General features: G+C 46.2%; 3 protein-coding genes across 5 annotated transcripts in view; all 3 read right to left on the bottom strand.

The window, feature by feature from the left end:
* The window catches only part of LOC311350681 (NLR family CARD domain-containing protein 3-like), a 240,816-nt gene that overhangs the window by 14,286 nt on the left and 200,700 nt on the right, over positions 1–25,830 (bottom strand). The window lies entirely within an intron of this gene.
* LOC311350690 (NLR family CARD domain-containing protein 3-like) lies at positions 1,072–5,316 on the bottom strand. Of its 3 annotated transcripts, XM_084470756.1 has the most exons (4): positions 4,237–5,316; positions 2,305–4,102; positions 1,528–1,621; positions 1,072–1,166 (listed from the first exon to the last, which is right to left on the bottom strand). In XM_084470756.1, exons 1-3 carry the CDS (start codon positions 4,481–4,483, stop codon positions 1,534–1,536), a joined length of 2,133 nt encoding a protein of 710 aa, XP_084326882.1. In that variant the 5' UTR covers positions 4,484–5,316; the 3' UTR covers positions 1,072–1,166; positions 1,528–1,533. The 3 variants fall into 3 exon arrangements, with proteins under 3 accessions (XP_084326882.1, XP_084326881.1, XP_084326883.1); XM_084470755.1 differs by lacking the exon at positions 1,072–1,166 and having other exon boundaries at positions 1,384–1,621; XM_084470757.1 differs by lacking the exons at positions 1,072–1,166; positions 1,528–1,621 and having other exon boundaries at positions 2,286–4,102.
* Positions 12,141–25,830, bottom strand: part of LOC311350679 (NACHT, LRR and PYD domains-containing protein 3-like) — an 86,300-nt gene continuing 72,610 nt past the window's right edge. Inside the window, exons 11-12 of the mRNA XM_084470743.1 lie at positions 23,903–23,949; positions 12,141–12,878 (exon numbers count right to left, since the gene is read on the bottom strand). Of these exons, the coding sequence (XP_084326869.1) occupies positions 12,322–12,878; positions 23,903–23,949 (604 nt within the window). The 3' untranslated portion in view covers positions 12,141–12,321. The remainder of the gene's footprint in view (positions 12,879–23,902; positions 23,950–25,830) is intronic.

Below are 25,830 nucleotides of genomic sequence, written 5' to 3'. Positions count from 1 at the left end.
TACTGCGTAACATTCACTAGGAAGCAAATATCAAACGAGAACGAAATATAGATTATTCTAGAATTTAATTATTATACATCAACAGTTCGATGAAGGTGATGTCCACCATCATCTTCATTCCCAGGATGATTTGACTGAACCGACGTCACCTCCTGCTGTGTGGATGGACTTTCCATCTCTATAGTTAGTGTGTGTTGAGATGAATCAAACTAAACAGACACTTACACTTCTTTAGAGCTGATTTCCTCCTCCACTCTCCACCGTGCTCCACACTGGGGAGACAAAGAGAGAGCAGCATGTTGTCTTTAGACAGGGAAACATTATTCACATGTTAACAAAGAGACAGCAGCATGCTGTCTTTAGACAGGGAAACATTATTTCCATGTTAACAAAGAGAGAGCAGCATGTTGTCTTTAGACAGGGAAACATTATTCACATGTTAACAAAGAGAGAGCAGCATGTTGTCCCTGAGTGGTGAGCTGTCCTATCCATACCTGAGAGTGTCTAGTCTCCACCGTGGATCCTTCAGCATAGCAGAGAGCAGCGCAGCTCCTGAGTCTCCTGGGTTATTGTTGCTCAGGTCCAGCTCTCTCAGATTGGAGGGGTTGGAGCTCAGAGCTGAGACCAGAGAAGCACAGCCTTCCTGTGTGACCAGGCAGCCAGACAACCTACACACACACACATGCACACACACACACGCATGTTGAACCATTGTGTAAACATGTCTTGTCAACAGGGAAAAGACCAGTATAAATGTATTGGCGAGAGTCAACAGCTATTCAGTCTATGGTTAGAACGTCCAAAAAAGAATTCCTCAACAATCCAACATTTTAACGAAGAACTTCACCTTAAACAGTAATTTACACATTGAATAACTGAATAATATAACAAATCTTATCATATCATCAAAAATGGCGACTTGAAATCGGTCAAATCGGTCTTCTGATTTGGAACCTTGTGGTGTAACTGTTTGCACATTGATTGAAACTGACCTGAGAGTTTCCAGTGTACAGTGTGGACTCCCCAGTCCAGCAGAGAGCAGCTTCACTCCTGAATCTTGCAGATCATTGGTACTCAGGTCCAGCTCTCTCAGACTAGAGGAGTTGGAGCTGAGAACTGAGGCCAGAGCTTCACAGCATCTCTCTGACAGATGACAGCCATTCAGCCTTCACACAAAATAAAGTAAAAACAAATGTATTGTATATTATTATTAGATTATATTCTTGTATTTTTACATTGTAGTAGTCGACCGATATATCAGCCGACCGATATAATGGGCCGATATTTGCGTTTTTTACGTGTATCCGCATTGGCCGATTTATTGGCCAACTCAGCCCAAGTGAAGGAGTTCAAGTACCTCAGGGTCTTGTTCGCGAATGAGGGTATGATGGAGTGTGAGATTGGCCGGAGAATCTGAGCAGCGGGGGTGGTATTGCGTTCACTCTACCGAACTGTTGTGACGAAAAGAGAGCTGAGCCGCAAGGCAAAGCTCTCGATCTACTGGTCGATCTTCGTTCCTATCCTCACCTATGGTCATGAGGGATGGGTGATGACCGAAAGGACGAGATCACGGGTACAAGCGACCAAGATGAGTTTTCTCAGGAGGGTGGCTGGCTTCTCCCTTAGGGATAGGGTGAGAAGTTCAGTTATCCGGGAGGAACTCGGATTAAAGCTAATGCTCCTCTGCTTAGAAAGGAGTCAGTTGAGGTGCTAAGGACATCTGGTAAGGATGCCCACTGGGCGCCTCCCTAGGGAGGGGTTCCAGGCACGACCAGTGGGGAGGAGACCTCGGGGAAGACCCAGGACTAGGTGGAGGGATTATATCTCAACACTGGCCTGGGAACGCCTCGGGATCCCCCCGTCAGGACTGGTCAATGTGGCCCGGGAAAGGGAAGTCTGGGGCCCCCTGCTTGAGCTGCTGCCCCCGCAACCCGACCCCAGATAAGCGGATAACGATGAGGATGATGAGTTTGGCATTGGCTGATTTTTTTTCACAGATTTTATTATTTTAAAATTTTCCCGGCATGATTTACAGACAGTACAATAAATGTTCACTTTTTAAATTGAGACTTGTAACATTTGTTATCATAATTGTGTCATAATTGATTTTTATGATGTAAATTCAGGGAGTAAATGCAGTATCGGCTCCAAGTATCGGCTCAAGAAAATAGGTATTGTCGTATCGGTCATTGCTGATGGAAAAAAATCTGTAACGGTGTCGGCCCTAAAAAATCCATATTGGTCAATCCCTAGTAGTATGTATATTTTGTTGTGTATTGTAATACATGTTATTAGTGAACTTACAGAGATGTTTTGGAGGCTTTGACCACTGGCAGCAGCCTCAGAAGACCCTCCTCTGAAGCAGAGTATTTCTTCAGGTCAAACACGTCCAGCTTCTCTTCTAATGTCAGTAAGATGAAGACCAGAGCTGACCACTGAGCAGGGAAGAGAGATTTTCCGGAGAGACTTCCTGATGTCAGGAACTGTTGGATCTCCTCCACTAGAGAACGGTCGTTCAGCTCATTCAGACAGTAGAACAGATTGATGCTTCTCTCTGGAGAGAGATCTCCACTTAACTTCTCCTTTATGAAATTGAGAGATTTCTGATTGGTCTGTGAGCTACTTCTTGTCTGTCCCAGCAGGCCTCGTAGGAGCCTCTGATTGGTATCCAGAGAGAGGCCCAGGAGGAAGCGGAGGAACAAGTCCAGGTGTCCGTTCTCACTCTGTAAGGCCTTGTCCACAGCACTCTGGTAAAAGAGATCTGATTTATTTCCAAATAAATAAGACATCCAGGTTAGTTTTTCTTTTGAGAGCAGATTGACACCAGTGTTGATGAAGGACATGAAGACATAAAGGGCAGCCAGAAACTCCTGGATGCTCAGATGGACAAAGCAGAACACCTTGTCCTGGTACAGCCCACACTCCTCTTTAAAGATCTGGGTGAACACTCCTGAGTACACTGAGGCTGCTCTGATATCGATGTCACACTCTGCCAGGTCTGCCTCGTAGAAGATCAGGTTGCCTTTCTCCAGCTGGTTAAAAGCCAGTTTTCCCAGAGAAACAATGATCTCCCTGCTCTCTGAACTCCAGTGTGGATCTGTTTCAGCTTTCCCATGATACTTCCTGTCCCCCTGTAAGGACTGAACCCTCAGGAAGTGGCTGTACATCTGAGTCATGGTCTTGGGCATCTCTTCTTCACCCTGTGATGTTTTGAAGATGTCCTCCAGAACTGTAGCCATAATCCAACAGAAGATTGGGATGTGACACATGATGTGGAGGCTTCGTGACGTCTTGACATGGGAGATGATTTTACCGGCCAGCATCTCGTCTCTGAATCTCTTCCTGAAGTACTCCGTCTTCTGTGGGTCGGTGAACCCTCTCACCTCTGTCACCATGTCAACACACTCAGCAGGGATCTGATTGGATGCTGCAGGGCGTGTGGTTATCCAGACGCGAGCGGAGGGAAGCAGGTTGCCCCTGATGAGGTTTGTCAGCAGCACGTCCACCGAGGTGGACTCTGTGACATCAGTACAGATCGGGTTGTTCTGGAAGTCCAGAGGAAGTCGACACTCATCCAGACCATCCAAGATGAAGACAACTTGGAACTGGTCGTATCTGCAGATTCCTGTTTTTTTGGTCTCAATAAAGAAGTGATGAAGAAGTTCCACCAAGCTAAACTTTTTTTCTCTCAGTAAATTCAGCTCTCTGAAAGTGAGAGGAAATGTGAAGTGTATGTTGTGGTTGGTTTTGCCTTCAGCCCAGTCCAGAGTGAACTTGTGTGTTAAGACGGTTTTACCAATGCCGGCCACTCCAGTTGTCATCATTGTCCTGATTGGTTGATCTTTTCCAGGTAAGGGTTTAAAGATGTCTTGACATCTGATTGGTGTTTCCTCCCTGGCTGGTTTCCTGGAAGCAGTTTCAATCAGTCTGACCTCATGTTCCTTGTTGACCTCTCCACTGCCTCTCTCTGTGATGTAGAGCTCTGTGTAGATCTCATTCAGAGGTCTTGGCTCTCCAGCTTTAGCGATTCCCTCAAACACACACTGGGTCTTCGCCTTCAGACAAGATTTGATTTTATGTTGGCACTCCTTAGCAACTGTTCCTAAATTAAGAAAACAACAGAAGAATATAAATATTAAAGATCACTTCTTTCTTTTCAAAATTAAAGTGTCTTTCTGTTACATTCCCAAAAAAAGAGTATATTCCTAATCTGTTTTCCAAATAAGAGTATCTTACTGCTCCTCAGTGTGTCGGCCAGCTCCTCCAGCTTCAACTGCTTCATGCAGAGCAGTGTGATGTCTACCACTCCCTCTCTGGCGCGCCTCCTCTGCTCCTCTTCCTCACCATCCACCTCATCCTCCTCCTCCCTCTGGCTTTCTGAGCATTGTGGGTAATCTGGGAAGAGAACCCTCCAGAGCTTCTCCACCTCCTTTTCTAGAAAAGCATGTGAATTCTCCTTGATCCGCTGGAACAGAACAATCATCAATGAGAACTTTACTGTGAACTAACTGAGGACATCAGAAGCGTCTGTCCTGGATTCACGTCCTGCTGGTCTGAAGAGGGAAGCCTGGAGACTGTTAGCTCCAGGACGGATGTTTTTCACATGTCATTCATGACCAGTGGCGGCTGGTCAATAGAGGGCGCTAGGGCACCGCCCCTCTGTGAAATATGCACTAGAATATATCTGCCAACTTTGAATAAACTATTATACACACAAAATAAATCAACAAAAATACATAGCGTTTATCCTCGTTTAATTATGTGATAGACCGTACTTGCAACTGCCAGCAACCATTTAAATACATCTGAACGTCAATGATTTGGGCTACGCTAGTTATTGGTCATTCGAAATAAAGCCCTCCTTCAGGTCAGGGGTGCCGGCCAAGTTGAAGTCAACATAAGCTCGCAAACTGTTTGCTGTCTATCAAGCAGAGACGGCTTTTCATTGGCCAAAAAAAATCAGGCCAATGGTATGGCTTTTCTGTTTTTTTTATCACCACACGATTGGACAATTCAGCGAATCAATCAAATAGGCTACCTCCCTCAGCAACACTTGCGCAACACAACTACAGCAGAGAAGATATGGATCGCTAACTAGGAGAGAGTTGTAAAAGCACTTTCCACCCATTTCAGTGGAGGAATTGGACTCCCCAAGCAATGTTATACTTAAAAGGAGCAAGAAAGTTACATATTAATTTAGTCTTTCGGCCTGTAACATATAAACAATATAAAGCAACTGTGCCATATTTCTAACTGCATTTGAAATAGCCATTGAGACACAAAAATGGATTCTATAGGACTGTGATCATGATTTGCCTCAATATCAATATCACATAATAACAGCAATGGGTAAGCTTGTAAGCTTGCCCAGGCCTGCAAGTCAGGATGTAGGCTATGAATCTGAATGAATAGTAGGTAATAGGTAGGGGCCATCTCCAAAATGCACCAGAATACAGGAAATCAAATCAACCAAATTCATTTTTTTCTATTACTGCGCCCCACCAACAATTTTCATCACCAGCCGCCAATGAGAACTTTACTGTGAACTAACTGAGGACATCAGAAGCGTCTGTCCTGGATTCACGTCCTGCTGGTCTGAAGAGGGAAGCCTGGAGACTGTTAGCTCCAGGAGAGATGTTGTTCACATGTCATTCATGACTGAACTCGGTGTTGTACATTTACACACCTTCAACTCTTTGTGTTGCTGCTGTTCAGACAGATCACTGGGAACCTTTGACCTCCTCTGGTGTCTGTGGAGAACACAGACGAGATTACTGAATGTTGATGTACAGGCTCCAAAATAATTAGTTTATCCTGACCTTGTTCCTTTATTTATATATGAATCAATTCATCTATACCTTTTTTTCTTCTCTTACATAGAATTTCATTGAAATTAAACTTGGAATGCTAATTTAGAACTACAGTGTTGACCTGAATATAAGACAAGGTTTCTTTCCTGGAATTGCGTCTGACAAAGTGTGGTTGTCTTGTGTTCGGGGTCTAGACTTTTAAAAGTCGATCTACATTCCGTCTTCCTGGTGATGAATGCCTTTCATTTGACCGACTCCTTGTGGTTCCATGCTGCTTCCCTTTCCCCGTAGGAGCTGGGCCCTAACAGTTACCGCACTTTTTGTTTGCTCTTTTCTTTGTTGCGGTGCGCAAGCAAGGTTTGGGGAAAACAAACGGTTTTAATTATTATGATTTTCAAATGAAATGATTTTCTTTATAAAAACTGATTTGATCTTAAAAAAATTTTTTTCCAGGAACTACCCTTTAAAAAGTGGGGGTCGTATTTTGTCTTTTATCCAAAGAGACTTGTGACAGAAAGTGAGTGAGCTGGAGGTACGAGGAGCAGGGTCCTCTTGCTGAAAGACGTCAACTCCAGTAGTGCTCAGGCTGAAGAACAACTGATCCATATTCTGATGACAAGCCGGGGGAGAAACAGTTCTGATGAACTCAGATATAAAAAATAAGCTACTAAATGCTCATTTTTTATTAACATTTTTATAATGTATTACAAAGGGCAGACCCAATAGGTACATAACTTATTACAAACTTGATACTCTCCAAGACGAATACTGCTCAAGAAGAATAAAAAGGTGGGAAGAAGAATAAAGAATAAAGAGGTGGGAGGACAGGGCAATAGGAGTCTTCCATTATTTATTTTTCTTCTTGGCCTGGACCAGTGTCTCCAGGGCCCGCTTTTGCTGTTTGGCAGCATGCCTCAGCCTCGCACTTTTGTTATTTCATTGTGTCCATTTTATTTTGAACTCAACTGAAGGGCCAAAACATAAAATGTCTCCCGTGCCATAAACAATACAAATAACTTAAATGTTACCAAATCAAAAATAAATGTAAACAATATAAATAACTTAAATATAACCAAATAAATAATTATGCACTGAAAGCAGGCAGGCACGCAGCTATGCTGCTTGCATTTACACTTGCCTGCATGGCAGGGTTTAAAACATTACTGTCATATTAAGTGATATAACGTAGGTGCACAAGGCACACACAGGAGCCAACATTGTTTTCACCGCTCGGTACCGCGCCGTATTAATTCCAAAGTTTTGAAAAGAAAAGAAAGAATTTGAAGCGAATAATCAACACCGTTTTTGATTTGTTTATTTGGTTTTGAACGAATAGTTTTGGATGCATGCATCGGCTTTGAGTTTGTTTGTTTGTTACTTTGAAATCGCATAAACACACACTCACATTCATTCATTCACACACGCACCCTCTACAACGTGCCGATCTTCAATATAAACAACATCAAGTAAGTGATGCCGCAGCGCATTGACAAGTCCGTCCTGAGGCGTCCACAGGCTTCATGAGTTGGCCTGAAATACTCTCATACTTTGGACGCTTTTGGTCTCATTCTTGGACTTGATTCGGAGGACTCACCTGCCTCGGCCATTTCTCATATCAAAGCAGTGAAGGCGGGGGGAGGGGGAAGAAAGAGGATAGCAGATTAACCAGCGGGGCGCGCACAGCGCAAAGATTTGTGGTGTGGAGGTGAATTACAGTGAGCCGTTTGAGACGGGAGAACAAATAAATGGCGGTCGATAGTAAAACGACTCGTCGGCTAAAAACATTGCAGTCGACTAATCTTCATGGTCGACTAATCGCGGCAGCACTACGCCCCCCCCCCCCCCCCCCCCCCCCAAATGTTTTCTCAACTGATCTCCACGAATCACACTAGTGGACGATTTTGTTTACAAAACGGGGAATTTCGCCGAAAGGTGACTAGTTTGCATGCCTGCAAGTGGTCTGTGTTTCATTGTCAGTTTGAAACTCCTACCTCTCCTCTCTGGAGGGGCGTCCATCTTTAAGGTCAGGAGGTATACCCATAGACCAGTCACTCTTCATGGAGACACAGCTGGGTCCAGGGGAGTCTGCTCTCTCCTGCTGCTCTGGCCTTCAACACAACACACACACACACACACACACACACACACACACACACACACACACACACACACACACACACACACACACACACAGCTTTTACTCAGACTAAAGATGGTGTCATGATGTATCACTGCTGAGCTCTGAGATGGACAACAGTCACAGACAGTGAGAGATCCTCTTCTTACCTCTTCGCTTTGCTCTGGCGGCCATGTTCCCCAGACAGAGTGGTCTTAGAGGTAGGACCCCCCTCCTCTCTCTCCTCATCCATAGTAGACCGGAGACCTGTAGTCCTACACAAACACAACATGTTGTTTTCCTACGGTCACTCAGCGTTCATTAAGGTGAGTAAGACGGTTCTATCAGGACCTGTGTAGGGAAGGTGAGCCAGCAGCAGACACACACTGAGAGGTGGTTTCTAACTTGGCCTCACGCTGCTGTACACCAGAGTGGCCACCAGAGGGCGCTCGGGAGCCAAACATAGAGTGGCTAAGTCCCGCCCACCTCATGCGTCACGCCTCTACCATAAAAACTGAACAAGTTGACTGGTGGTCGTCAGAGCATTTCTGGTGCGTTAAGCAACAACAACTAGTTAACTAGCAATACATAATGGAGAATGGCTGGCTCTAACTAATTATACCAAATGGTTTCCCAACATATTTGCAATAGCCCAGAAAAATTACCAAATTTAAGATCCAATAGAAAAAACGTTTCAAAACACATTTTATAATCTTCGATATAGGTTTAAATACACACACGCACACACACACACACACACACACACACACATATATACACACACACACATACACATATATATATATATATATATATATATATATATATATATATATATATGTTCCTATGAAGTATTACATTTGGTTTGTTAACTAGACAGACACATACACAAACACACACTAATACACATACACACATATATATATATGTTCCTATGAAGTATTACATTTGGTTTGTTAACTAGACACACACACACACACACACACACATATTTATATGAAGTTTAAAATACTTTACCTTATGTTTTCGGTTGTTGGAGTTGTGGTATGAAAAGATGAAAGCATCCAGGTGTCCTGTCCTCCTGTGGGAGGCTGCAGGTCAACTGAGGAGACTTCAAACCTCTGAGCTGAACTCCTTCATGATGCTGGCTGAAGGCCAGCCGCTTCAAAGGTCGGCTTCATAGCAGGTCTATTCATTAATGATTGACTAAAGATACAAACATAACACATTGCGATAGAACCAACATGACATGCCCATTTCATTGTATGTTAGGATAAATGACTCTAAACTCTACAAAGAAAGAGTTTAATGAGTTTTTCATGTCTGTGTTTTCAGTTAAATGAACGTCTTCCTTGTACAGTATTTCATCATTCTTCTGTAGGCGCTCCTGTTGTCTTTCTTCACCCAAATGTAAAGTTTTCTGTGCAAGTGAATAAGTCAATAATATGAATCTAATATACCCCGACCCCCCCTTAACCCACCATTACCCATAACCCCCAACCTCCCCCTGATTGGCTGCTGGGAGCGGGTTGAATCCCACCCCTTTCACCCACCATTACCCATAACCCCCAACCTCCCCCTGATTGGCTGCTGGGAGCTGGTTAAATAGATGATTAAAGATAAGGGAACTCCACAACAAATATCCTCAACTATATGAAGACATTAATGATTACATACCAGCGGGGAAGACATTACTATGTAAAACATCACATCAATCATATTAAAATGTTTAAAACTTCATTCTAAATTAATATTATGAAGCACCAGGGAGGCATTTTCAAAAGTCATCATCTCTCTTGATTTATTGTAATCTCTATTTCTTAGACTTTTGTTTCTGCTCTGATGTATTTTGAACGGTTTTATATGAAGCACATGAAGTCGCCTAACGCTGTACGTTCTGATAGAATCCCTGATAGAAACCAATAGAAGACCCTGATAGAAACCAATAGAAGACCCTGATAGAAACCAATAGAAGACCCTGATAGAAACCAATAGAAGACTCTGATAGAAACCAATAGAAGACCCTGATAGAAACCAATAGAAGACTCTGATAGAAACCAATAGAAGACCCTGATAGAAACCAATAGAAGACTCTGATAGAAACCAATAGAAGACCCTGATAGAAACCAATAGAAGGCCCTGATAGAAACCAATAGAAGACCCTGATAGAAACCAATAGAAGACCCTGATAGAAACCAATAGAAGACCCTGATAGAAACCAATAGAAGACCCTGATAGAAACCAATAGAAGACTCTGATAGAAACCAATAGAAGACCCTGATAGAAACCAATAGAAGACCCTGATAGAAACCAATAGAAGGATAGAAACCAATAGAAGACTCTGATAGAAACCAATAGAAGACCCTGATAGAAACCAATAGAAGACCCTGATAGAAACCAATAGAAGACCCTGATAGAAACCAATAGAAGACCCTGATAGAAACCAATAGAAGACCCTGATAGAAACCAATAGAAGGCCCTGATAGAAACCAATAGAAGACTCTGATAGAAACCAATAGAAGACCCTGACTGTGTACTGACGGAGTACTGACCGTACTGACGGAGTACTGACAGAGTACTGACTGTGTACTGATGGAGTACTGACGGTGTACTGACCGTACTGACGGAGTACTGACAGAGTACTGACTGTGTACTGACGGAGTACTGACTGTGTACTGACTGTGTACTGACGGTGTACTGACCTTACTGACAGAGTACTGACAGAGTACTGACGGAGTACTGACGGTGTACTGACTGTGTACTGACGGAGTACTGACTGTGTACTGACGGTGTACTGACGGAGTACTGACGGTGTACCTTGATACCTTGACACCATATATAGGGAATATGGAGTGGCGATGACCGTTGTTTGCGGTCTTAACTGTATACAACAACTTAACGGTGAATCACGGCGCCTCGTACTGCTGCTAACGCCACAAGCCGTCCACTCTTGACTTGAACCAGTTCATACCATCACTCATGATCACAGTCTCAGGGAGGGAGCTCCAACCGGCTACGACTCTTTGGCTGAAGAACCAGCCTCGCACGTCGGGACTGAACCGCTGCTCCTGAATCCTCTGACTGTGGCCCCTGGCCCCTGTGTGCTGTGGCCCCTGGCCCCTGTGTGCTGTGGCCCCTGTGTGCTGTGGCTCCTGGCCCCTGTGTGCTGTGGCCCCTGTGTGCTGTGGCTCCTGGCCCCTGTGTGCTGTGGCCCCTGGCCCCTGTGGCCCCTGTGTGCTGTGGTGGTTGGCTCAGTTCCGTCCATACCATTCCTGATCTTATGAACTTGTATCATGTCACCGGCCCCGCTCCGGCCCCGCTCCGGCTCTGCTCCGGCCCCGCTCCGGCTCCGCTCCGGCCCCGCTCCGGCCCCGCTCCGGCCCCGCTGTGTCTACACCGATCCTCGGCGCGGACTTCCTCTGTGCCTTCAGGTTGCTAGTGGATGTTACGAACTGCCGCCTGATGGATGCTGAGGCCTTTGCTACATACCCCTGCACGCTTGGAGGGGTGGGGGGGCTCTGCCTGTCACACACATTGGCCACAGGGGATCCGTATCAGCGCTCACCGGCCGAGTTCCCTGTCCTCACCACACCCACGTTCTGGTCGGCGGTGGCTAAGCACGGCGTGGAGCACCACATCACCACCGTCGGCCCTCCAGTCTACGCTCGGCGCCTCGACTCCGCAAAGCTGGCGAGGGGCCAGGGGGGAGTTCACCACCACGGAACGCCTCGGCATCGTGCGCCGCTCCAACGGCCCGTGGGCCTCCCCCCTGCAGCCTTACGGACAGCAGCTGGGCCGACCGCCTCCCGTGGGTCACGCTTGGTCTTCGCTCTGCTCCCAAGGAGGACCTCCAGACCTCCTCCGCCGAGCTGGTGTAGGGCCAGCCACTGCCAGCTCCGGGGGAGTTCCTCCCAGAGGCCGCGTCCCCCTGGTCGGCCGACTCTCATCAGGCGGGGTCCCGGGGCGTCGCTGGGGCCTTGGTCCCCATTCCGACATCTCGCCACTGCGCTCCCCGGGCCTACGTGCCCAAGGACCTGCTGTGGTCCTTGGGCACGTCTTCATCCACCGCGGCCCCGCCCCCCGGCCCCGGCCCCCGGCCCCCCGGCCCCCCGGCCCCCCCGCTCCGATTCATACAATTAGAATAAAGTAGAAACGCTACCATCTAGTGGCCAGACTCGGTTATAGCACCAACTTTATTTTATTTGTTTAAAAAACGACATATTACATCATACAGAATTTACCAATAGAGCGATCACTAAAGAGAGAATGTAATAATTACTGATAACTGAGCGATTTATTGAGCATCACTGAAAACACACCTTTTTAAAATAGCTTTCATCATCAAACTCTCCTCATCTGAACAATTAATCTTTCTAACTGTAGAGGAAGTGTGTGTCAATACAACTGACTCAGAGAGACTGAGATACCATCATCTAAAAGCCCAAACCCAGACAGGAGGTCCTCCTGGGTGAAGGAGGTCCTGAAGGTGTGGATGTGTGTCAGTGTGTCTGAGGACCCTCCTCCACCTGGGGACACTCTGTAGAAGGACAGAGTGCCAGCAGGCCGGTCCAGATACACTCCTACTCTGTTAGAGCCAGCGGGGGGGAGACGGATGACTGTGTCTATATTGTTGTGCCTGGCAACGTAACGATCATCCTTACACCAAAGACACCAGGACTTGTTGTTCCCTCCAATCAGGCTGTCAACACCATCTCCTCTCCTTGTGATTCCTCTGTATGTCACTCCTACTTTAACACCTCCTTCCCTCTCTACCTCCCAGTAACAGCGACCAGTCAGACCCTCTCTTCCCAACACCTGGAGCCAGTAGTCAAACCTCTCTGGGTGATCAGGATACGGCTGCAGCTCTTTAACCTTCGTCACCTTTCTGTTGTCCTCAGACAGAGAGAGTCGTCTGTAGGCTGTGTTTGGGTCCAGTGTGAGTTCACAGGCATCTGAGGGGAGAACAAGACACCGTTACCAGGGCCGGTTCTACACTGAATTGTGCCCTAGGAGAGACTCCGCCCGAGCGCCCCCCCCCCCGCGCGCGCGCGTGCGCGATCGGGATGGGGGGGACAGTGGGGGGCAATCACAGGGTTGTTGTGACGGGAGGGTTGTTGATTTTCTCTCCATATGAGAGAAAATAATAACCGATGACCACAAAGCCACCACGGTCGCACACACACACACACACACACACACACACACACACACACACACACACACACACACACACACACACACACACACACACACACACACACACACACACAGTCCCGCGGTCGCACATCCAAGCAGCTCATAGGAAGGAGGTCTTAAAGAGGACATATTATGGTGTTTTCTCAACAAGTAAACATAGCATATGAGTTCAGGAAAACATGTTTTTGAAGCTGTTTGCTGGAAATAGCTTCTGGGAAACAAAATCTCTCCTAGCGCTATTCCCCTCTGTTTCAGTCCCTTCACAATGTGCTGTTTCTGGTGTCTGTAGCCTTCATGCAAATGAGCTGCTGCCCATTGACCAATCAGCTGTCAGAGTGAACCACAGCATGGAGGAGAAGTGATTGTTGCCGTTTGCGGACTCCCTGAGCTCTATATCTATATAATATAATAATAATACATTATATAATATATAGGTATCTATATAATATATCTAATATCAGGGCCAAAAGCTATGTGTGCCTCTGATGATATTGATGATGTGTAGGAGGGGGCGCCGAAACTGACTCGCTCGTTTGGTAACTGTAGGCGGGGTACTTTCAGAAATGCATATCTCACTCAAAAAAGCATGTACAGACTTATTTCAAAGTTTGTATGCGTGTGGCAGAACCAGAGACCCAAAACAACAGCCCAAATCCCAGGAAAAGTGTTGTTTTCATAATATAATAATAATAATAATAATACATTTTATTTATATGGCGCCTTTCAGGACACTCAAGGTCACCTAACAAGCATAGAAAGAGATCAAGACACAGACAGAATGTTAGTAAACAATAGCCGTAAGGACACTTCAGAATGTTAGTAAACAATAGCCGTAAGGACACTTCAGAATGTTAGTAAACAATAGCCGTAAGGACACTTCAGAATGTTAGTAAACAATAGCCGTAAGGACACTTCAGAATGTTAGTAAACAATAGCCGTAAGGACACTTCAGAATGTTAGTAAACAATAGCCGTAAGGACACTTCAGAATGTTAGTAAACAATAGCCGTAAGGACACTTCAGAATGTTAGTAAACAATAGCCGTAAGGACACTTCAGAATGTTAGTAAACAATAGCCGTAAGGACACTTCCGGGTGGCAGAACGCGAGCGGCTGCCACTGACCTGAAGCCATCCAGCCGGCTACTGTGAACATAGTTACATAGATAAAACCATTGTTGATCTGGAGTTGAAACGATGACGTAAACAATATTAATATAATATAAGTTATATTTATATATATCAATGAGACGTCCTGTAGCACCCCGCAAGAAGAAAATCATTCATTCAAGCCATTGACTCTGTTTTCTGGATCGCTCTGCCCTGGTCAAATGACATGGAAGGGTTTGTTTACTAGTGGTGCCATCGGAGAACGCTTCGGCTTTTGCCACCCGGAAGAACGAATTGTGACGTCATGGTGAATTGTCGTACTGTTCTCGCTCCCTGGGCAGTACTGACTACATTTCCCATGAGCACTGTGGTGATGCTACGTGATGTTGTGTGGGGCGCGCCCCACTGGTGGGGAATAGAGACGTGCAGGTGGGGCGCGACAAACGGGAGGAAGTGTCACTGAAAACTCCATGTTTCTTATGGTAGGAGCGAAAGCTTGACAGTAGGGCTGGGCGATATGGGCCAAAAGTCATATCTCCTATTTTCAAGCAGAATGTCGATATAAGATATATATCAATATTTGTTCATGCAATAAAATAGGTGCCGTCACCGCGCTCCAACTGGTCGTTCTATATCGGGGCGCCGCGTCGCTGTGCTCGTTAACCTGCCTTGCCGATTGCAACTCAATCCTAAATTTGGGTGTAGGCCAGGGTAGCTAAACATTTTAAAATGAGTCAAAAACAGTCGGAGCAAGATGTTGCAAATGCATGTTTTGCGCTGAAGGGGATTTAAAAAAGTGAGGCGAGTGGTGGAAGAGCGGGGCCGGGGCAGAGTGTGTGTGAGCCAGAGGCAGAGCGGAGTGGAGAGAGATGAGCAGAGCAGAGTCCTGCACGCCTCTTATTTGCAAACCCGCACCCGTCCTTACCCGCAAAACTTAAAACCACATCCGACCTGTGTTCCGACAGTAGCGCAAATTACATTCCGCACCCGACCAGACCCGCTATAAATTGATACCGACGCCCGACCCGCACCAAAAGGAAAATCTGACACATAAGATGGAACGCCGGGGAATTACACTAGTGGTGTTTGGCGTGGTGCTTTAGATTGCCGTGCAAAAAAGCACATCATCCACTGTGGACGGTTTTAGTTGACTCCTCCGCTCCTGAATAGGCATCAGATCCAGCACCGGAGAAGTCTCGCTCTTTTTTCTTTCAGCTGCACTTTTATTTTCTCTATTTGTTTTGTTATGAGCAAGAAAACATCTTAAAAGCATTTGAAGTTTCATGTTTAATGTTTAAAAAGATATGTTTTACATTTAGTCAGCATTTCTGAATTCTTATGTTTGGGCAATATGCATTTCCTATGTGTTCCTATTTAAGACGTTGTCACTTTAAGATCACATGATTCGAATTGGCCTATCGCGTGACCCTTCATTCACTCACGTTCTAACTGGTTCCGCATTTCATTAAGTCAAGTGAATCTAATGCAATCCAATTTAATCTGTCAACATCTTATGTTTAACGTAGCATCGTTGGTATGTATTCTTTGTATTTTAATTTCCTTTGAAAGTATTCATTATTATTTTGACTCCAGTGTGAAGTTTGGTGATGTTTTTTAAGGTATCTTCTAAAGATAGTCTAGATGTACTACGGCCATACGAACGGCATGTTAATTCACACATGTCATTTTGACAGCAGTAATAGTGTTACAATGACCAAAATTAATGTTGTTTACATGTAAATATGATTGTATATTTACATTTGAGTTAAATACAAAACGAAATGCAACATGTTATAGTGGATTGGAAATTAGTTTATTCAAGCTTTATTTATGATATCCATTATTCTTTGTTAATTTATTCAGCCTTTTTATTTCTGTACTTGCAGTTTCACCTTTTCCCTTGCATCCAATAAACCTGTGGAAGTGAGAAATAACCTACAGAGTCCTGGTGTTTGGGAGAGAGTTTAGCTGGCCGTCAGGGTATACCATAGACATACCGAGGACGGAACAGTGAAACAACGGCTATCAAGCAAACAAGATACAGCACAGCAAGTTGGAAGCTAACCGATATGGCATCGTCACACGCATCCAGTGGACGACCAATGGAGCATTCTCTACAGTCAAGTGCTACTGGAACCATGCACGCCAGTGAGTCACAGGCTACAGAGGAGAATTTGCATGGAAATACAGCAGCACAGGAGAACCCACACTGCGCATCGTTAAGGACACGCTCGCAAGTATGGCGTTCAGGGACATCCAGCGCATCATCAGCGGGGTCTGCAGCAGCCAAAGCAAGAGCGAAAGCCGAAGCAGCAAAGGCACGCCTATCCTATGCTGAAGAAGAAGCTAATCTGAGGCTACAACAAGCTAAGTTAGAAGCGTCTTTAGAAATACTCAAACATAAAAAAGAGGCTGCAGCAGCCATTGCTGAAGCAGAGGCACTTGAAGCTGCTGCTGATGTAACCAGTGAGAGACATAGTTGTGACCTGAACATAGACTCTGTTCCTATAGAAGCCTCACAACGCACAAAGGAGTATGTGTTAAATCAAATTAAAGAAAAGGATTCAGAATTCCAGTCACGTGATAACAGTGACATACAAGGTGCGCCGGTCCCTAGCCACAACGTGTCACCTCCACCACTAAAGCCTGAAGCCAGTCCTTTCTATCCGCATCAGAACAATGCTACTCCACATCGTCTCGTCTCACAGCAGCCTCACATCAGTGCACGAGAGGACTTCCACGAGCCAGTCAAAAGGTCGCCTGGAGACGTTCGCCTGCCTCACATCAAGTCCAGCGGTGAGCATGCTACTCCTGCACACCACTTCAGACCACAGAATTACACCCAGTCTCCTCACATAGATGATGGCAGCTCACACATAAATGACTTTGTCAGATATCTAGCCCGCCGTGAGCTCGTAGCTACAGGCTTGCTTCATTTCAATGACAAACCCCAAAACTACAGAGCATGGAAGCGTTCCTTTTCGACTGCCATCAGCGGCCTAAACCTGGAACCGAGTGAGGAGATGGACCTTCTGCTAAAGTGGCTCGGGAAGGAGTCAGCAGAGCATATTGAGCAGATAAGAGCAATACACATCAATCGGCCAGAAGCAGGACTGGCCATGGCATGGGAAAGGCTCGAGCTAACATATGGCTCAGCTGAAGCAATCGAAAATGCTCTGTTCAAACGCATTGACTCCTTTCCAAAAATAATAAACCGAGATGGACCTAAGCTGACAAAGCTGGGTGATCTGCTGATGGAACTGCAGGCTGCTAAAGCTGAAGGAGACTTACCAGGCTTAGCTTTCCTTGACACGGCGAGGGGCGTCAACCCAATTGTACAGAAACTCCCATTTCGTCTCCAGGACAAGTGGGTGATGACCGGGGCAGCCTACAAGCGTCAAAACCAGGTGAACTATCCCCCCTTTGGCTTCTTTGTCGATTTTGTCTGCCAACAGGCTCACATTGCAAACGACCCAAGCTTCAGCCTCATTGGCAACACAGACATAGCCCCCAGGACAGAGAAGACAGCGTGGAAACCGAACAGACAGCGGGAAGTCACCGTCCACAAGACAGAGGTGTCACCCAGAGCAACATCTGACACGGGTGAGCCTCCAACAAAATACTACGATAGTGATAAATTGTGTCTGTTGCATAAAAAGCCACACCCTCTCTACAAGTGCAGGGCATTCAGAGAGAAGCCCATTGATGAGCGCAGAACACTCCTCAAAGAAAACAATGTGTGCTTTAAATGTCTCTCTTCCTCATCTCACATAGCAAAGGACTGCAAACTCAATGTCCGGTGTTTTCAATGTAAGAGCGACAGGCACAACACAGCGCTTCACCCAGGACCCGCACCCTGGCAGCAGGAGGCTGATCCTGCTTCTGAGCACGGCGGGGAGGAGGATGAAGCTTCACCGAGGTCCCAGGTCACCAACAAATGCACGAGAGTCTGCGGTGGGGAACTCACAGACCGCTCCTGTTCGAAAATATGCCTGGTCAAAGTGTTTCCAGCTGGCCACAGAGGAAAAGCAGTGAAACTGTATGCGATCATGGATGAGCAGAGCAACAGGTCACTGGTTCGCTCACAGTTCTTTGACATGTTCAACGACCAAAGTTCAAGCGCTCCTTACACACTCAGAACGTGTGCTGGAGTGAAGCAATCAGCAGGCAGAAGGGCCAGTGGCTATGAAGTGGAGTCTCTGGATGGAACTGTTCGCGTCCCTTTGCCAAGCCTCATAGAATGTAACGACATACCGAACAACAGAGAGGAGATTCCAACCCCTGAAGTAGCTCTTCACCATGCTCATCTAAGGTCAGTGGCACACCTCATTCCAGACATTGACCAACAAGCCCCCATTATGCTTCTCTTAGGACGGGACATTATCAGGGTACATAAAGCCCGCAAACAGGTGAATGGCCCTCACAACCTGCCTTATGCACAGAAGTTAGACCTGGGATGGGTCATTGTCGGAAATGTGTGCCTAGGACATGTCCACAGACCGTTGACTATTAGCACGTTCCACACAAACACCACAGAGCTGTAACGGCCCACTCTCTTTGACTTGTGCCCCAACGTGTTCCATGTGAAGGAGAGGTTCAATGACACCCAGGCCCTCAGTGATCCCCCAGCTGCGTATTCTGAGGACCAGCCTTTCTGTGAAACCGACCACCTTGGATGCACAGTGTTCAGGCGGACCAGGGATGACAACCAGGTGGCTCCCTCCATTGAAGATGCAAGGTTCATGGAGATAATGAAGGAAGGACTGCAAAAAGACTCAAACAACAGTTGGGTGGCGCCATTACCTTTCAAGAGCCCACGCCCACGGCTCCCTGACAACAGGCCCCAGGCGCTGAGACGTCTCATGTCTCTCAAACGTAACTTTGACAAAAAGCCTGAGATGAGAGACCACTTTCTCGCCTTCATGGACAACATGTTTCGCAACAGTCATGCTGAATTAGCCCCCCCTCTCAGCCCAGACAGAGAAAGGTGGTACCTACCAACGTTCGGTGTGTACCATCCGAAGAAACCTAAGAAAATACGCGTGGTGTTCGATTCAAGTGCCCAATACGACAGCGTATCACTCAACAATGTGCTGTTAACGGGACCTGACCTGAACAACACACTACTGGGAGTGCTGATCCGGTTCAGAAGAGAGGCCATTGCCTTCACAGCTGACATAGAACAGATGTTCTATTGCTTCCTGGTAAGAGAAGAAGACCGTGACTTCTTACGTTTTCTCTGGTTCCAGAACAATGACCCCTCCAAAGCCATCGTGGATTACCGCATGAACGTCCACGTCTTCGGTAATAGCCCTTCACCTGCAGTGGCTATTCATGGTCTACACAAGTCTGTTCAAGACAGCGAGTTCCACGTCGACCCAGATGTGCAGCACTTCGTGTTGCATGACTTCTACGTCGATGATGGGCTGAAATCTCTGCCCACAGTTCAAGCTGCCGTTAGCCTGCTAAAAAGGACACAGGATGTGCTCTCCAAGTCGAATCTGAGGCTCCACAAGATTGCAGCGAACAACAAAGAGGTCATGGACGCCTTTCCATCCAGTGACCACGCGAGTGACCTCAAAGACCTTGACCTCCATGCAGACACGCTGCCGCTACAGCGCAGCCTCGGGATTGACTGGAATCTCAAGACAGACTGTTTCCTTTTTAATGTCTACAGTGAGACCAAGCCTTACACCCGACGAGGTGTCTTGTCCACAATCAATAGCCTCTACGACCCACTTGGATTCGTCGCGCCTGTCACAGTCCAAGGCAAGGCTATCCTGCGTGAGCTCACGGCGGAGAACGGTGACTGGGACGCGCCCTTACCTCCAGCCATGGAAGATGCCTGGACATCATGGAGAGCCTCTCTGTCCGAGCTCGCTGAGCTTTCTATCCCAAGGCGCTACACAGAAGCATCACCGTCAGCAGCGGTAAGAAGAGAACTGTGTGTGTTCTGTGATGCGTCAGTCAAAGCTATCGGTGCTGTATGTTACCTGAAAGTGACAGACAGTAATGGCAACAAGCAGATTGGATTTGTGATGGGCAAAGCCAAGCTAGCTCCCCGCCCTGAACACACAGTGCCAAGGCTTGAACTCTGTGCAGCAGTGCTTGCTGTTGAGTTAGCAGACCTTGTCTCAGCAGAACTAGACTTACAGCTTGACGCCGTAACCTACTACTCAGACAGTAAAGTAGTCCTGGGCTATATTGGCAATGAGACCAGACGCTTTTATGTCTATGTCAGCAACCGGGTGTTGCGCATCCGAAGATCCTCCCGACCAGACCAGTGGTGCTACGTACCTACAGACCTGAACCCTGCAGATCACGCAACACGTTCCGTCCCTGCTGGCCAACTGAAGCACACCAACTGGCTGAGTGGGCCCAAATTTCTCTCTAAGCCAGAGCCCAGCATTTCTGAGAGCACGTATGACCTTGTTGACCCGAGCACAGACCCAGACATCCGTCCTCTGGTGTCTGCCTTAAGCACTACAGCCTCAAACAAGCAGCTGGATTCACAACGCTTTGCTAAGTTCTCTACTTGGAAGTCATTAACTCGTGCAGTGACTCGCCTCATTCATATAGCCTGTCATTTCAAGACAGCTCACAGAGAGAACAGAGCATGCAAGGGCTGGCATTACTGCAAAGCTGAATCTACAGTTGAAGAATCAGAGAAGGCGTCAGCTGTAATCATCCGAGCAGTTCAACAGGAAGTCTACAGCCAATAGACATACCGAGGACGGAACAGTGAAACAACCAAGCCAAGAGACAAAGTGCATTCAAAAACAAGAAATTATGCCAAAAACAAGCCCTCTCAGAAATCTAGACCCGTTCATTGACACACACGGCCTTCTCAGAGTTGGAGGCCGTCTTCATCATGCAAGTCTCGATCAGGGTGAAAAGACACCCCTGATTATTCCTGGCCAGCATCACATCGCCACTTTACTCATCAGACACCACCACGAGCAAATCCATCATCAAGGCCGTCACTTTACAGAGGGGGCAGTCCGTTCAGCTGGCCTTTGGATAGTCGGAGGGAAGAAAAGGGTAAGCAGCATCATCCACCAATGCATAACATGCAGAAGGCTCAGAGCTCCACTCAGCATCCAGAAAATGGCTAACCTGCCAGCCGATCGTCTGTCAACTGATCCTCCATTCTCCAGCGTGGGTCTGGATGTGTTCGGCCCATGGAACGTCTCCTCACGCAAGACCAGAGGTGGTTTCGCTCAAAGTAAAAGGTGGGCAGTGATCTTTACGTGCATGAGCATACGAGCTGTGCACATAGAAGTCATAGAATCCCTTGACACCTCTAGCTTCATCAACGCGCTACGGCGCTTCCTTTCAGTGCGCGGGCCGGTCAAACACATTCGCTCAGACCGCGGCACAAACTTCATTGGCGCCTGTAAAGAATTGAAGATAGCCTCAAACATTAACAGCACTGCGGTAAAGACTTACCTTTCAGACAAGGGCTGCACCTGGTCTTTTAATCCCCCACATGCTTCCCATTGTGGTGGATCATGGGAGAGAATGATAGGGCTGGCGAGGAGGATCTTAGACGCAATGTTCCTCCAGCTGAAAGACAAGCTCACCCACAAAGTGCTGGTGACTTTCATGGCAGAAGTCGCAGCGATCATCAACGCCAGGCCACTTCTTCCAGTAAGCATGGACCCTGATGACTCGTTCATACTCACGCCAGCTGCTCTTCTCACACAAAAGATAAACATTGTCCCTGCTCCTGCGGGTGAGTTTGGAGTTGCAGACCTCTACAAGGCCCAGTGGCGACAGGTTCAGCACCTGTCCAACACCTTCTGGGACCGCTGGAGGAAGCAATTCCTCCCAACACTGCAGGCCCGCAAGAAATGGCAGTCCACTCAGCCAAACATCCAGCCTGGAAGCGTTGTTCTCCTTAAGAACAGCCAAGTACCAAGGAACGAATGGCCTCTTGGACTGATTGCACAGGCCTTCCCTAGCAAAGATGGAAAAGTGCGCCAGGTTGAGGTGAAGGTCATCAAACCAGGCGGGACTAGCCTCTTTCTCAGGCCAGTCAATGAAGTGGTTTTTCTCCTACCTCCGGAGGCACAGTAAACAGACTGTTTAAGACAAAAAGATGTGTTGTGCATGGACTTTGGGGTGACGTGTATCCACGTCAGGCGGGGAGTGTTTTGTTATGAGCAAGAAAACATCTTAAAAGCATTTGAAGTTTCATGTTTAATGTTTAAAAAGATATGTTTTACATTTAGTCAGCATTTCTGAATTCTTATGTTTGGGCAATATGCATTTCCTATGTGTTCCTATTTAAGACGTTGTCACTTTAAGATCACATGATTCGAATTGGCCTATCGCGTGACCCTTCATTCACTCACGTCCTAACTGGTTCCGCATTTCATTAAGTCAAGTGAATCTAATGCAATCCAATTTAATCTGTCAACATCTTATGTTTAACGTAGCATCGTTGGTATGTATTCTTTGTATTTTAATTTCCTTTGAAAGTATTCATTATTATTTTGACTCCAGTGTGAAGTTTGGTGATGTTTTTTAAGGTATCTTCTAAAGATAGTCTAGATGTACTACGGCCATACGAACGGCATGTTAATTCACACATGTCATTTTGACAGCAGTAATAGTGTTACAATGACCAAAATTAATGTTGTTTACATGTAAATATGATTGTATATTTACATTTGAGTTAAATACAAAACGAAATGCAACATGTTATAGTGGATTGGAAATTAGTTTATTCAAGCTTTATTTATGATATCCATTATTCTTTGTTAATTTATTCAGCCTTTTTATTTCTGTACTTGCAGTTTCACCTTTTCCCTTGCATCCAATAAACCTGTGGAAGTGAGAAATAACCTACAGAGTCCTGGTGTTTGGGAGAGAGTTTAGCTGGCCGTCAGGGTATACCATAGACATACCGAGGACGGAACACTATTGTTGAACTTGATGCAAGTTATAACACAGCTGCACTTTTATTTTCTCTATTGTTGAACTTGATGTTATTTGATGTTATTTAGTTAAAATTTAGATACAACATGATGTAACTTGATGTTACTTCAATAAATTTGGAAATGTTAAGCTTGGCGTATTTCATTAGCATTGTGTTGGGGCGATGGGGGCAGGTGGGGCTTGAAAATCCCCCCTTGTCCAAAGTGGGGGATGACCGAAAAAGTTAGAGAACCACCGCGTTAAACTAAACACGGCGGTGGTTGGTTGGACAGACGTCTGGGGGCGAGAAGGGGAAGGAGGCAGGGGATGAGATTGAGAATATCAACAACAAATATCAACAAAAAATTTGGCTAGTGGAAATTCTGATTGGCTGGTAACTTTAGAAAGTTACCAGCCCAATCGGCTGGTAATCAAAACAGTTAATTTAGAACCCTGCACACGGGGGTCAAACTCGCACACGTTTCAGCCCTCGTACGGCTGGCTGCTCACGGTTAATATTTCTTAATGCTGCGTAACATTCACTAGGAAGCAAATATCAAAGGAGAACGAAATCTAGATTATTGTAGAATATAATTATTATACATCAACAGTTTGATGAAGGTGATGTCCACCATCATCTTCATTCCCAGGATGACTTGACTGAACCGACGTCACCTCCTGCTGTGTGGATGGACTTTCCATCTCTATAGTTAGTGTGTGTTGAGATTAATCAAACTAAACAGACACTTACACTTCTTTAGAGCTGGTTTCATCCTCCGCACTCCACCGTGCTCCACACTGGGGAGACAAAGAGAGAGCAGCAAGTTGTCTTTAGACAGGGAAACATTATTCACATGTTAACAAAGAGAGAGCAGCATGTTGTCTTTAGACAGCGAAACATTATTCACATGTTAACAAAGAGAGAGCAGCATGTTGTCTTTAGACAGCGAAACATTATTCACATGTTAACAAATAGAGAGCAGCATTTTGTCTCCAAAAACTGAAACATTAACATAACTGTTGTTTCCAAATGAGAGCACATTATCTAGTAATCTAAAACGGGTGGCTTAAATCAAGCGAGCTGATTGGTTCCCAACTGTTGTATATTGAGCGTATACACACAGCTATGACGCCCGTTCAGTTTACAGAGTTCAGTATCACTCTGCGCCTAACTTGAACTGTTGTTTATTTATATATAAAAGCAATAGCATAGTTCACTGAAGCCTAAAAATATGTTGATTGCTGGAGAGGGTGGAAATGTTGTAAAGCAATAGGCACACGGTGAGTGAAGTCGATAGTAGGCTAAATTGCTGGCGAACCAAGCTACTGTCTCTAGCCTAGCCTTCTCTCTGAAGGACGCTACCGTGTGTTGCATAGCAACCGCCGCACACTTTGCAGGCAGCCAGGAGGGACTACTTTTTTGTATTTGTTTAAAAAAATGCTTTTCCGACTTTCTCGCTTTTTCAAAATTGAGTGTGTCTATGACTTTCATTTCGCCATACTTACGTAACCGTTTTATAAAAGCAATAGATCACGACTGTTCCACTGATCCTTGTAGGAGACACTCAGTACGTTTACATGCACAGCTTAATTTGATTAAAGCCATAGCTCCACTATGCTCCTCAATTGGACAACTGCAATTGTCCGGTTATACATGGCGGTGAGTAAATCAATTCATTGGCCGAAGCGTGTCATGCCCCGGTATGATAGGTGGCGCTGTGCCCATTTCAACTAGTGGTAATAGAGCCACCGGTTGACCTCTTTACGTCACCAGCAACAACAAACTAACTTGAGAAAGATGTTTTCACTAGACCTCTCGGTCGTATGCCGACTCCTCCGGCTGCTCTGCCGGCGGAGCAGTCCGCATACGACCGAGAGGTCGGAACAATGGAGCGTCGGAGAAATGATATGGACCCGAAGTGAACTGACAGCTGTCTGCTGAAACATCGCTTTCTCCTCCATGTCGCGTTTCAATCTGGACTTCAGAGAGTCAAAGCCAAAGTTAATTTCCCCCAATTCCTTTTGCCCATGGGCGAGAGAAACCCGACTAGGAGTCTTTACTTGTTGTGGAAGTACCAGAGAGTCAGAGAACCCGACGCAGTCTGTAAGATTCATAATATCAGAGAATACCCCCGTCAGTTCGGCCGCGGTGCAATGAATGAATAAAGATTGTAGTTACTACTTTACAACCTCGTTGATGACCCACATTTAGAAAAACATGTACTTTTAATTCAGCCTTGGGTGAAATCGAAGCGTATTGTCCGTGTGCTTCCACCTTTAATGATTGCATGCCATGCGCGCTCCCGCGGCCGGGACACAATTCTTATAGGGGGTAACTACATTCACCGGCTTCCTCCATCTTCTGCGCCACCTTTTTAAATAAATCGCAGTTTCTCGTTATCCCTTATCCGACGGCGGCGACAACAACAACACAACTATCGTCTCTTTCTACTTCCGGCTCACGGCCCCGGGAAAAGATCTCGAGCATGCGCAGAACACAATTCAATGCATAATTCCGTCCTTCGGAGGAGACGTAACCGAGGTCCTGACTCACTGAGGTCATAAAAGATCCCAGGGCACTTATCGCAAAGAGTAGGGGATCCCCCCGGTGTCCGGGCTAAAACCGCCCAAGCAGGCTCATTCCATCTGGCCCCCTAATCATCCCCCTATGTATAATTG

The sequence above is a fragment of the Micromesistius poutassou genome (genome assembly GCF_964030765.1).
Source record: "Micromesistius poutassou genome assembly, chromosome: 7".
Lineage (NCBI taxonomy): Eukaryota > Metazoa > Chordata > Actinopteri > Gadiformes > Gadidae > Micromesistius > Micromesistius poutassou.
The sequence above is the reverse complement of the archived record's forward strand: the minus strand, read 5'-3'. Positions and strand labels throughout refer to the sequence as shown.